Here is a 13,727-nt window from a genome sequence, read left to right as displayed (position 1 = left end):
CTTACTCCTCTTCCCTAGTTCCTCCCTCCTTCCCTATGCAGAGTCCTGAGCGTAAAGTGTAAATAAGAGGTTACTTATCCTGCTCTCGGCATTCCACTGACCAGATCTCCCTTCAGTCAGGGGCAACTTAAAGTGAACCTCCGGACTAAAAATCTACTCAGCAGCACTTAAAAGGCTTGGTGTTTCTTTAACAGTTTCACAGCATCAGAACTTTGTTTCTCTTATACAAGCCTCATTTTTAGCTGCACAGAAGAAAACTGCCCGGGCATTTTTCCCCTTATGCTGTGCAAAGCATGATGGGATTTCTGATTTTGTTGTTCACGTTCTGCTGTTTTGGTGCATTTTTTTTTTTACATTTTGAATTTGACATTTGAAGCCTAGCGTGTGCAGCTGGGAGGGGTAATCAGGACACAGAATAGTTGGAACTGTGTCTCCTGCTCACTGTCACTAGGGTTGCCAGGTGTCCGGTTTTACACCGGACAGTCCGGTTTTTGTGCGCTGTGTCCGGTGCAAAAAGGCATGCTAAACCGGACAATTAAGTTGTCCGGTTTAGAGCCCCCCCCGCAGCGCAGGAGGAGAACAGCGCAGCAGAGAGAGAGCTGGGAGCAGCGGTGGAGAAGGGGGGCAATCCCCCCCCCTTCCCTCACCTTAGGGTGCTCTCTCTCCCCCGCTGTCTCCTCCAGGATGATGTGCAGGCTGGCGAGTGGCTGCAGGCGGAACTTACCTCTGTGTCGCTCCAGCGCCGGAAGTTCGGGTCCCGCAGCCGCTGAGATTCGACTCAAAAAAGATCCGGATCAAAGATCCGAATCATTCATGAGCCGGACAACACTAATCAGTCTGAATAGTGTTGTCCGGCTCATGAATGATTCGAATCTTTGATCCGGATCTTTTTTGAGTCGAATCTCAGCGGCTGCGGGACCCGAACTTCCGGCGCCTGCGACACAGAGGTAAGTTCCGCCCGCAGCCACCCGCCAGCCTGCACATCATATTGGAGGAGACAGTCCATGATTGGCCGGCACACCGTTGCTAATAATCCAAAATGCTTTTATTCCATTAAAAAATGCACAATATGATATTAGGAGGAGACAGCGGGGGAGAGAGAGCACCCTAAGGTGAGGGAAGGGGGGGCAGATTGCCCCCCTTCTCCACCGCTGCTCCCAGCTCTCTCTCTGCTGCACTGTTCTCCTCCTGCGGGTGGGGGGGGGCGGGGGGCACCTGGCTACCTAACCTATTCTGGGCACATATAGCCCCTGGCTACCTATTCCGGGCACATATACCCCCTGGCTACCTATTCTGGGCACATATAGCCCCTGGCTACCTATTCTGGGCACATATACCCCCTGGCTACCTATTCCGGGCACATATAGCCCCTGGCTACCTATTCCGGGCACATATAGCCCCTGGCTACCTATTCTGAGCACATATAGCCCCTGGCTGCCTATTCTGGGCACATATAGCCCCTGGCTACCTATTCTGGGCACATATAGCTCCTGGCTACCTATTCTGGGCACATATACCCCCTGGCTACCTATTCCGGGCACATATAGCCCCTGGCTACCTATTCCGGGCACATATAGCCCCTGGCTACCTATTCTGGGCACATATACCCCCTGGCTACCTATTCCGGGCACATATAGCCCCTGGCTACCTATTCTGGGCACATATACCCCCTGGCTACCTATTCCGGGCACATATAGCCCCTGGCTACCTATTCCGGGCACATATAGCCCCTGGCTACCTATTCTGGGCACATATAGCCCCTGGCTACCTATTCTGGGCACATATAGCCCCTGGCTACCTATTCTGGGCACATATAGCTCCTGGCTACCTATTCTGGGCACATATACCCCCTGGCTACCTATTCTGGGCACATATACCCCCTGGCTACATATACTGGGACATATATACCCCTGCCTACGTATACTGGGACATTTACACCCCTGCCTACATATACTGGGACATATATACCCCCTGGCTACATATACTGGGCACATATATCCCTGGCTACATAGACTGGGAACACTGGCTGTTTGTCATTATGTGCATTTACTGGTGAAAAGCTGTCTCTTATTATGTGCATTTACTGGCGAAAAGGTGTCTCTTATAATGTGCATTTACTGGTGAAAAGCTGTCTCTTATGTGCAGTTACTGGTGAAAAACTGTCTCTTATGTGCACTGGACCAGTACTACTGGTGAGGACAGTTAGTGACATGGCTATGTACTCTGTAATGTGCTGCAGAAGATGTCAGTGCAATATAAATACTATAATTTTTTTTAAAAAAAAGCCCATTGCTTAGCCCCACTCTACATAAAAGTGCGCTTCTGACTCCGCCCCTAACTCCGCCCCTAACTCCACCCCCTGTCCGGTTTTCTCCATCAGCCGACCTGGCAACCCTACCTGACACCTCCTTTCAACCAAAAAGATGGCTGCCCCCATGACAAAGATGGCAGCCCCCAAGAATCACAAACATTTGCCTGTTCTTTTAAAACAGGGTGGGTAAGAGATTATATTACCTATCTATTCTAATTACCATAACTAATGTAACTTGATGACAGTATGTTTGTTTAGGCTGAAGTTCCCCTTTAATACTGAGGGTATCCCTGGTTACCTGATATTAAAGAGCACCTGTAGCTACCTATGATGGGCAGGGGAGGTAAGAGAGAAGTGACAGCTGGGACAGCCAGCACACTTGCGCAGTGGTTCAGTGATGGTTTGTAGGTTCATGGAGGGCGGAGTCTAGAGTGCCAGAACATCTGTGCCTATAGGTTCCTGGGCCTGACTAAAGGTGGCCACACACACGATACAATAAAATGATCCGATCCTGAAAAAAATCAAAAGCTTTTTTTTCATTCGACTGAAAAATCCGATCGGATTTCCCGTTTTCTTCGATTTTTATCAATCCGGAATGCCAGATATTTTTCTTCAATCTTTCTAAAGATTGTATGGTGTGTGTTAGATTGTCAATGTATTATTACACACACCCTAGCAATTTTTTCAGTTTCCAATCATTTTTATCATAATTGGGGAAAAATTGAACATAGGTGTGTGGTACATTGGTCATATTTTTGAAATGTTACAATCAATCAGAAAAATTAATTGCAATTCTTACATTGAACAGATATTTAAAAAATTGTATGGTGTGTAGCCACCTTTAGAGACAAATCTCTCTCTAATCAAATCTGATCAGAGAGAGATATGGCTGACCAAACACCGCAGGCCGATTCTCGATCAAATGACATGCTGAAATTGATCCGGAATTGGCCTTGTGTAGCCGCATCCGACACCTCGCTGAGTCGCTGGCCCAACGCTGTCTCCATAATGATCAATGTGCCCCCGGTGTCCAGTGCACTATACATTACCTGTCATGGTTGGGCCGAGGCAGAGGCGAGAGAGGCTCATGCCTCAGGGCGCAGTGTAGGAGAGGGCGCACAACTCATTCACTCACAGCTATCTTTCCCCTATTGTGTTTGAAGCAGAGAGAAATAAGAAAAGGGGATACATGGCAGTGACTGCAAGCCAGATAACCAGAAATTAAGGTGTTGAGGGCCCTGGGGTGCCTCTTAGTCTAATAGCAATCGGTGTGTGACGGCTGGGGTGGGAGGGATGGAGGGGCGTCTTAGTGTAATGGCAATCAGTGTGTGACGGCTGGGGTGGGAGGGAAGGAGGGGCGCACTTTGGTGTCTCAGCCTTGGGTGCTGGAGGACCTTGTCCCGGCTCTGTTACCTGTACGTGTTGGCCGCCGGCTACAGGCTCTGTCCTCCGCCCATACACACGCCCCACATGGTTGATGGAGTTACGTGGGTGCATGTGTGTAACGTCACACACACTCCCACATGTATGCCGACAACGACGTGGGGCGCGTGTATGGGTGGAGGACAGAGCCCGGAGCCTACGGCGGACACGTTAGGTAATGTATAGTGCACTGGGCATGGGGGAAGGGGGGGGGATGAAGGCAAGGAAGAAGTCCTGGACCCGCTAAAACTCTGTACCTCCAGAAGCTGCTTCCCCACACTTACGCTACTACGACCGATCAAAGTCTCCCCCTCAAGCCTCAAGCCGATAAAGATGCTTTGGCAGGACCTTCACTAACAAAACGTTATTATAGCGGCTACACAAAGTGTACATAGGTCTGGAGTTCTGCCATAAGAAAGTCAATAATACATTTGTTTGTTTGTTTCTTTTTAGGTTTTTGATCCATTACGATTTTCACCAGACAATTCCTCCAATAGACACTCTTACGCTTTCCTGCCTTTCTCTGCTGGGTCAAGGTAAGCTCTGCTGCAGCAGGTGTAGAGTACCACTTTAAATCAGCTTCCTTATCTGTCTATATTTTCATAGCCCTCACTAGAAGAAAGGTGCCCATACATCTAGCAGTGATGGACAGATTTGACCAAGAGACAAATCTCTCTCTGATTGAATCTGATTAGAGAGATCTGTTGGCTGCCCATACACCAGCAGACCGATTCCCAATAAACTTCAGCATGAAATCTCTTGTTAATCGTCCTGAGTCTGCTGCATCCTCTGTCTCACTGCTTTTCCCCAGTGTATAAATGTGATTCGGGCATGCTCTTGGCGGCACCGATTTTTATCCGATTTGATTATTATTATGGTCGATTGGCCACCAAGTCGAGGGATGTATGGCCACCTTTAGGGGTTGATTCCCAAAACTTGTTTAAAGGATACCCGAGGTGACATGTGTCACAATGAGATAGACATGTGTATGTACAGTGCCTAGCACACAAATAACTAGGCTGTGTACCTTTTTTTCTTTCTCTGACTGAAAAAGTTAAATATCAGGTATGAAAGTGACAGTTTTTGTCCAGTTCGGGATCAGGTCAGACTATAGCGTAACCCTCACTGATAAGTAATTACAGCCATAAAATGCTTTCCTGTCAGTAAATGACGTCTGAGAGCAGGAAAGAGTTATTAATTCATAGACTGGAGCTCTGGCATACTGCAATGAAGGTGTCACTGAGCAGAGACAATGAAACAGTAAAAACTTAAAAACTAGATTTAAATATAAAATAATACTTTGGGATATCTAAAAAGGTCATTTTTAGGAGACGCAGGATAGATCCAATTGTGTTTCTCATCATTTATTTTCCCCTCGGATGTCCTTTAACCCTCTGGGCGATACAATTACATCGCCCAGGAGGGGGCGCAGCACTTTTTTTTTTAAATCATGTAGCTAGCCTAGCGCTAGCTACATGATAGCCGCTGTGCAGCGGCATCCCCCCACCCCCTCCGATCGCCTCCGGCGATCAGCGCAAGCAGGAGATTCCGTTCAGAACGGGATCTCCTGCTTGGCTTCCGTGTCGCCATGGCGATGCTCGTGATGACGTCACCGACGTCATCGACGTCGTGACGTCAGAGGGAGTCCCGATCCACCCCTCAGTGCTGCCTAGCACTGATAGGCCAGGCTGCGCAAGGGGTCAGGGGGGGCTGCGTGGCACGGCAGGTAGTGGCGGATCGGCGGCGAGCGGCAGCGATCAGAAGTTACATGCAGCTAGCAAAGTGCTAGCTGCGTGTAACAAAAAAAAAAATATGCAAATCGGCCCACCAGGGCCTGAGAAATCCTCCTGCGCGACATACCCCGAGCTCAGCTCGGGATTATTGTCCAGGAGGTTAAGAATTATCCCACCTTACTTATTTACTGACAGTTTATCTCTCCTTAACTGACTTACCTCGTGACTTATCTCTCCTTATCTAACGTAACTCATGATTTCTCTTTCCTTAACCACTCTGAGACCACGTAACGCAGGATGGAGGCCGCAGAGTGGCTTCCTTATTCCTCGATCACGCACCGGCGCATGATGTGCGCAATTTAACAGGAGCTTGTGCTCGTTCTAGCACGAGGTTCTGTAAATAAACAGAGCGGAGTTCCATGATCAGCATGCCAGCCGTGGTCGCAGCTGGCAGGCTGTTAGAAATAAAAACCTGGTATTTCTGTCACTAAGCTGTCCCCAGGAGAGGCACACAATCAAGTCCCTCTCATAGGCTGATGTCTACGAGAGGTTATGCTAGTGCTGGATCTTGGGAGGAGCAAGGTTGGAGGGGAAATAATAGACATTTTTATTAAAAAAATAAATAACATTAAAATTTATAAACAAACAAACATTGCAGCAGTAATCAGATCCCATCAACAGAAAGCTCTGTTGGTGGGAATAAAAGGAGATAAGATTCATATGGCTGTTAAGTTGTATGGCCGAATAATAAACTATTAAAGCTGCAGTGTGCTGAATTGTAAAAAATGGCCTGGTCACTAGTGCGGTGTAAGCATGGGGTCCTCAAGTGGTTAAAGGACACATTCGAGGGAAAAAAAAAAAACACGTTTTTTTCCCCCTCGGAACCTACCTTTAAAGTGATACTTAAAGTGGAACTTCAGTGAAAATAATGTAATAAAAAAAGTGCTTCATTTTTACAATAATTATGTATAAATGATTTAGTCAGTGTTTGCCCATTGTAAAATCTTTTAAATCCCTGATTTACATTCTGACATTTATTACATGGTGACATTTTTACTGTTGGCAGGTGATGTAGCTCCTGCATGCTTTTTTGTCAGTTGGAAACAGCTATTTCCCGCAATGCAACGAGGTTCACAGACAGGAAATTGCCAGGAGTGCCATGGTCCTCAGAGTTTCTTGTGGGAGGGGTTTCACCACAATATCAGTCATACAGTGCCCCCTGATGGTCTCTTTGTGAAAAGGAATAGATTTCTCATGTAAAAGGGGGTATCAGCTACTGATTGGGATAAAGTTCAATTCTTGGTCGGAGTTTCTCTTTAAGTGAAAACAAAGGGAAGAGATAAACAATTGTATCTATCCTCCTACTCCTAAAAACGACTTTTAGATATCCCACAGTTTTATGTTTATAAACTTAGAAAAACAGATTTATTGTTTTGTCTCAGCTAAAAATATCAGTATGTCTCTGTGTCTCACAGCGCTCAAATATACAGTATGAACTATTCAATCTTTTTTTTTTTTCATTCATATAAACCTTTTTTTCATTTTTCTGCGATTTCAAATGAGTTTTTATTGTGTTTTTGCCCATTTGAATACATTATATGCAAATTGCTCGCAATTCGCAAACACTAAAGGTACATACACATGTCGGATTTGCGCAAACGACAGGTCGTTTGGATGTCATATCAGGCATGTGTACAGTCTGTCATTCAGCTGATAAGACCGGACTTCGATCCGCCAAGCGTGCATGTAGTCAGTTTTTAAAACAGACACAAATCGCAACACAAAAAAAATCAGTGAAAGAAATTGCAGTAGGCACATGGAGATACATTCTATGCGTTTTTTTGTTTGCATTTTTGCATTGTGGCAAAATGCAAGCGATTTTGCCAAGTGTTTGGTTTTTCTTGGGTCTTCTGTTGCTCCCATTTTGTATCACTCCTTTTCTTATTCCCTTTTCCTCTTAGAAACTGCATTGGACAGAACTTTGCGATGAATGAGATGAAGGTAGCTCTGGCCCTGACGTTACTGAGGTTCGAGTTATATCCGGAACCTGAAAAAGAACCATTGTTACTACCTCAGCTAATCTTACGCTCAGTAAACGGAATACACCTGAACCTGAAGAAGATAGACCATGACAAAGCCAAACCTCTGTAACTTCATGGACTGATGATCATTTTGAAAGCTGCACACACACGTCAGATAAAAATCTTTTCAAACAAACAATCAATAACTGATCAACAGATTGAAAAAAATGACTTTAAGTGTACCCAATATGAACCTCAGGTGCAAAAAGACATACTTGCCTAAGAAGAGGGAAGTTTCTGGATCCTATATAGGCTTCCCATGCCGTCCTTCAGTCCCCCCGTCGCTGAGCGTGCCCCCCCAAGATAGGTAGGAATCTCAGGGCGGCACTCCTCTTCAGGCATCAGCGCGGCTGTACTGTGCTTGCACGAGTAGTATGGCCAACACCTGCACGGTAGCTCATGCACAAGCGGCACTGTGGCTCTAAACAGGCGCCGCCCATGTTTGCACGGATGCAGCGTGGCAGTGCATGTACCAGAAGAGGGGCATGGTCCTGATGTTAAAGTGGTCTGAAAGTCAGCATTTCTACTTTGCTCTAAGAGATTGCTTACAGCTTTAAAGCTATTATCCCAGAAAAAAAAATGTAGCAGAACATCATTGAAATGGTTCAACGCAGCACTTTGTCCTGCTATGCAAAAGCTATTCCATTTCAAATCAGCATCCAGACTGGAGATTACAGTAACTTTATTTACATTCCAATGTTGTTACATTTGTGTGTAAACAACTGAAAACACTGAAGAGCTCTCTGTGCTTCAAGCTTGCACACAGTTCAGAACAACTCACTGGAAGATTTTAATATATAATAAAAAGTAGCAGGAATAAAATGCAATGGCAGCTTTCAGGGCAAGATAAACTACACTTTGGAAACTTGTAATTTATAGACTGATAATACTTGTGCACAAAAGCAAATATGATAACTGCATGAGTAATAAAAAGTGAGAAAACACATTTTTATTGAATGTTATGTCAGAGATTCAGACCACTCCCTGCACACTGCATGCGATTCCGATTTTTAATCGTTTTTTACATGCAATTCAGATTCCAATTTTTAATCATTACTGCATGCTGCGTTTTTTCGGCGTTTTTCTGTTGATAGCATTCAGGGAAAATTGGAATTGCAAATCGGAATCGCAAATCGGATTTGCAGTGTGCAGGGAGCCTAAGGAGGGTTCCTGGCAGCAGCAGAGGAGCGGGGAACAGCATGGGTAAGTATTTGCCAGTTTAAATCCCAGCCAGAGCACTATTTGCTTGCAGTTTGTATGCTGTCCCCATGTCTGCATGGGTTTCCTCCAGGCACTCCGGTTTCCTCCCACTTCTCAAAAACATACAGATAAATGAACTGGCTTCCCCCTACAATTGGCCCTAGGCTACGATACATACATAGCCATATGACTATGGTAAGGATTAGATTCTGAGCTCTTCTGAGGGACAGTTAGTGACAAGACAATATACTCTGTACAGAGCTGCGGAAGATGTCGGTGCTATATAAATAAATAAATAAATAAATAATAATTACATGCTTGATGCATCGGGTTCTATATAACACCTAAGAAGATAATGATGAAAGATGTTTGTCTCTCACTTCGTCAAATTCATTTTTTCTGCTGCCAATCGTCCTTTCCACAAGGTGTGTATGAGAGTGTCTTCTCTGAGAACAGCGCAAGTGGGAAAAAGAAAGAAGTAAATGGACTGCAGAAGCATTTCTTGTCTCTTTTGCAGGAACTGCTCATTTGCATGTGTACAGCATCGATAGAACGATACGTTGGCCAAACTTTCCTACCAAACCTATGCAGCAATTTATTTCTTGTTTCCCAAAGATTTTCATCTCACGTGTGTGCGCAGCTATATGGAGCCCACTAACGATCCAATCTCTTTCATCCAATGTCACCATTTCTATGTAATATGAGGGACTGCCTAAATTATCCATTCAAGATATTCACTCATGTTTACCCTTATACTACGTAGATTTGGTAAAATTGGAAGAAAAATATTGGATCATTAGTGGCCACCTTTAGAACAATCTCTGTAAACAACCCAAGTGGAAATATTGAAATGTTGAATTAATAGATAGGTTCGATATTTTTATAAGCCAATTTTTTATAGTAATAATATAATAAATGAAACAAAGATCATAAAATGTACACTCAGAAAAGTTTGAAAAGAACATATGATAAGCTTGTGGCTTGAGCTGAAACAATTAATTTTACTTCCCGAGGTGCACTCAAAGAAATCATCTAGAACATCTAGGCCAAATCTGGCCCTCAGAGCCATTAAATTTGTCCTCCAAGTGGTTACCCCACTTTGCATTATGTTTGGCCCACTCTAGACCACCAGAAAAGCTATATTGGAGATGAAGCCCTGGAACACCAGAGAAGCCATATCAGGGAGGTAGGGGAAAGCACTGAGTGAACACTAGGGAACTGTATAGCGGAGAATGGGGGCCACTAGACACCAGGGAAAGGTATAGGGAAGGAAAGAGGGCCACTAGACACCAGGGGAGTGTATAGGGGAGGGAGAACCACTACACATCAGGGAACTGTATAGAGGAGGGGGGAGGACCACTAGACACCAGGGAAATGTTTAGGGGAGGGAAGAGGGCCACTAGACACCAGGGAAATTAATAGGGGAGGGAGGAGGACCACTAGACACCAGGGAACTGTATAGGGGAGGAAGGACCACTAGACACTAGGGAACTGTATAGGGGAGGGGGAAGACTGCTAGACACCAGCACTTTAACAGCATCATCTTTCACTTTTTTAAATAGTTCAACTGGAATTCCATTATCATCTCCACTAGCTTTGTTATTAGAAATCCTTTCTAAAGCCCACTGAACTTCACTCTCTGAATGTCTGGCTCTAGCTCAAAAATCATATTATCACGGTTATCAGTGAAGTTGAGATTTTGTTTGTACAGCTCTTCTGTAATTTCTTGCCAGCTGTTTCATAGGCCTCATTCACACTGGAGCACTACTAGCGATTTCAGCTTGTCTGTAAATCACCAGCACTTGAAAAAGCGCTGTGGCAGTGCAAATCAATGGTAGTGTTCACACTGTAGCAATCACCAGTGATTAGCGATTTGCTGAAATCTCAAACTTGGTCTACGCAGCATTTTTGGAACCATTTTGGAGCGACTGCATTTCAATGTTAAAGAATCACAAAACGCAATCACTCCAAAATCACTTTCCTGTATAGTGGAAAATCACAGGAAAATCGCTTTGCAAAACGATAGTGATTTTTTTCTAGCGTTTTGCGATACCCAGTGTGAAAGAGGCCTAAGGCCTTAAAGAGAACCTGTACTGAAATTAAAAAGTCAAAATTACCATACACAGGTCATACTTACCTCCTGTGTAGTCTACTTTTCAATCTCTTTCTCCTCTCCTGCGTCCCATTTGTCCACTGTGATCAATGGAATTCTCCGTTCTCCACTTTAAAAATGGACATTACCCCATAACAGTTTCCTGGTCAGCACACTGTTAAACTGTAATATCACCCACTTGAGCCATAGGGAAACATGGACATTACCTTGCACATTCAGTTGTAACTGACAGTTGCTGATATATAATGGACAGCAACTGGTATGTTTCAGTTCTGACAAAATCTAACTGGAAGGGATCTCTGTACGAAGAAAATGTTGAGCTTCTGAGAGGAACTGACGGTGATGTTAGTATGTAATATTCATTTGCAGCTACATCATGTGTTTATTTTAAATACAGTGGGATCAGGGCCGAGGCATAGGCTGGAGAGGCTCCAGCCTCAGGGCGCAGTGTAGGAGGGGGCGCACAATTCATTCAGCTGTCATTCCTAATTGTGTCTGAAGCAGAAAGAAATAAGAAAAGGGGATACATAGCAGTGACTGCAAGCCAGATAACTAGATATTAAGGTGTTGGGGAGGTTGTGGGCCCTTTGGCCCTCTTAGTCTAATAGCATTCAGTATGTGACAGCTGGGGTGGGAGGGATGGAGGGGCGCACTTTGGTGTCTCAGCCTTGGGTGCTGGAGGACCTTGTCCCAGCTCTGAGTGGGATGCAAAAGTTTGGGCAACCTTGTTAATCGTCATGATTTTCCTGTATAAATCATTGGTTGTTACAATAAAAAATGTCAGTTAAATATATCATATAGGAGACACACACAGTGTTATTTGAGAAGTGAAATGAAGTTTATTGGATTTACAGAAAGCGCGCAATAATTGTTTACGTAAAAATAGGCAGGTGCATAAATTTATTGATTCCAAAACCTTTAGAACTAATTATTGGAACTTAAATTGGCTGGGTAAGCTCAGTGACCCCTGGCCTACATACACAGGTGAATCCAATTATGAAAAATAGTATTTAAGGGGGTCAATTGTAAGTTTCTTTTCTCCTTTAATTTTCTCTGAAGAGTAGCAACATGGGGGTCTCAAATAAACTCTCAAATGACCTGAAGACAAAGTTAGTTCACCATCATGGTTTAAGGGAAGGATACAGAAAGCTATCTTAGAGATTCCAGCTGTCTGTTTCCACAGTTAGGAACAAATTGAGGAAATGGAAGACCACAGGTTAAAGAGAATCTGTATTGTTAAAATCGCACAAAAGTAAACATACCAGTGCGTTAGGGGACATCTCCTATTACCCTCTGTCACAATTTCGCAGCTCCTCGCCGCATTAAAAGTGGTTAAAAACAGTTTTAAAAAGTTTGTTTATAAACAAACAAAATGGCCACCAAAACAGGAAGTAGGTTGATGCACAGTATGTCCACACATAGAAAATACATCCATACACAATCAGGCTGTATACAGCCTTCCTTTTGAATCTCAAGAGATCATTTGTGTGTTTCTTTCCCCCTGCAGCTATCTTCCACTGAAGTGTCAGGCTGTTTCTTCCTGCAGAATGCAGACAGCTCTGCCTGTATAATTCCTCAGTATGTGAAAGCCCAGCCAGCTCAGAGGAGGATTTATCCAGCTTGTAAAAGATAATAGAGCAGAGAGAAGCTGCACTAATCTAAATAACACACAGGCAGTGTGCAGAGAGCGGCCTGGAGGGGGGAGATGCATCACAGAACCACAACACTGAAGAACTTGGCAGCCTTCCAGACACAGGCTGACAAGTCTGACAAGAGAGAGATAAGTTGATTTATTACAGAGATGGTGATAGTAGAACGTACTGCAGTAAGCCAGAACACATTAGAATAGCTTTTGGAACTTGTAGGATGATAAAAAACAGGATGCAATTTTTGTTACAGAGTCTCTTTAAGTTCAAGTTAAGGCTCGAAGTGGCAGACCAAGAAAAATCTCGGATAAACAGAAGCGACGAATGGTGAGAACAGTCAGAGTCAACCCACAGACCAGCACCAAAGACCTATAACATCATCTTGCTGCAGATGGAGTCACTGTGCATCGTTCACTATTCAGTGCACTTTACACAAGGAGATGCTGCTTGTGATAGTGATGCAGAGGAAGCCTTATCTCCACCCACAGCACAAACAGAGCCGCTTGAGGTGTGCTAAAGCACATTTGGACAAGCGACCTTCATTTTGGAATAAGGTGCTGTGGACTGATGAAACTAAAATTGAGTTATTTGGGTATAGCAAGGGGCATTATGCATGGAGGAAAAACAACACCACTTTCCAAGAAAAACACCTGCTACCTACAGTAAAATATGGTGGTGGTTCCATCATGCTGTGGGACTGTGTGGCCAGTGCAGGGACTGGGAAACTTGTCAAAGTTGAGGGACGCATGGATTCCACTCAGTATCAGCAGATTCTGGAGACCAATGTCCAGGAAACACTGAAGCTGCGCTAGGGCTGAATCTTTCAACAAGACAATGACCCTAAACAAAGCTCAAAATCCACTAAGGCATTCATGCAGAGGAACAAGTACAACTTTCTGGAATGGCCATCTCAGTCCCCAGACCTGAATATAATTGAAAATCTGTGGTGTGAGTTAAAGAAGAGAGCTGTCCATGCTCGGAAGCCATCAACCCTGAATGAACTAGAGATGTTTTGTGAAGATAATGGTCCAAAATACCTTCAACCAGAATCCAGACTCTCATTGGAACCTACCGGAAGCATTAAGAGGCTGTAATTTCTGCAAAAGGAGGATCTACTAAATATTGATTTCATTTATTTTTGGGTGGTGCCCAAATGTATGCACCTGCCTAATTTTGTTTAAACAATTATTGCACACTTTCTGTAAATCCAATTAACTTCAT

At 44.2% G+C, this 13,727-nt stretch overlaps 1 protein-coding gene across 1 annotated transcript in view; it reads left to right on the top strand.

Annotated features, from left to right (window-relative positions):
- Positions 1-9,678, top strand: part of LOC137520765 (cytochrome P450 4B1-like) — a 64,523-nt gene extending 54,845 nt beyond the window's left edge. The window contains exons 11-12 of the mRNA XM_068239101.1: positions 4,187-4,269; positions 7,428-9,678. Of these exons, the coding sequence (XP_068095202.1) occupies positions 4,187-4,269; positions 7,428-7,617 (273 nt within the window). The 3' untranslated portion in view covers positions 7,618-9,678. The remainder of the gene's footprint in view (positions 1-4,186; positions 4,270-7,427) is intronic.
- Positions 9,679-13,727: the final 4,049 nt, after the last annotated feature.

Source organism: Hyperolius riggenbachi, chromosome 6 (genome assembly GCF_040937935.1).
Source record: "Hyperolius riggenbachi isolate aHypRig1 chromosome 6, aHypRig1.pri, whole genome shotgun sequence".
In the NCBI taxonomy this organism is placed as follows: domain Eukaryota; kingdom Metazoa; phylum Chordata; class Amphibia; order Anura; family Hyperoliidae; genus Hyperolius; species Hyperolius riggenbachi.
Note: the sequence above shows the minus strand (reverse complement) of the source record. Positions and strands in the feature narration are given on the sequence as shown.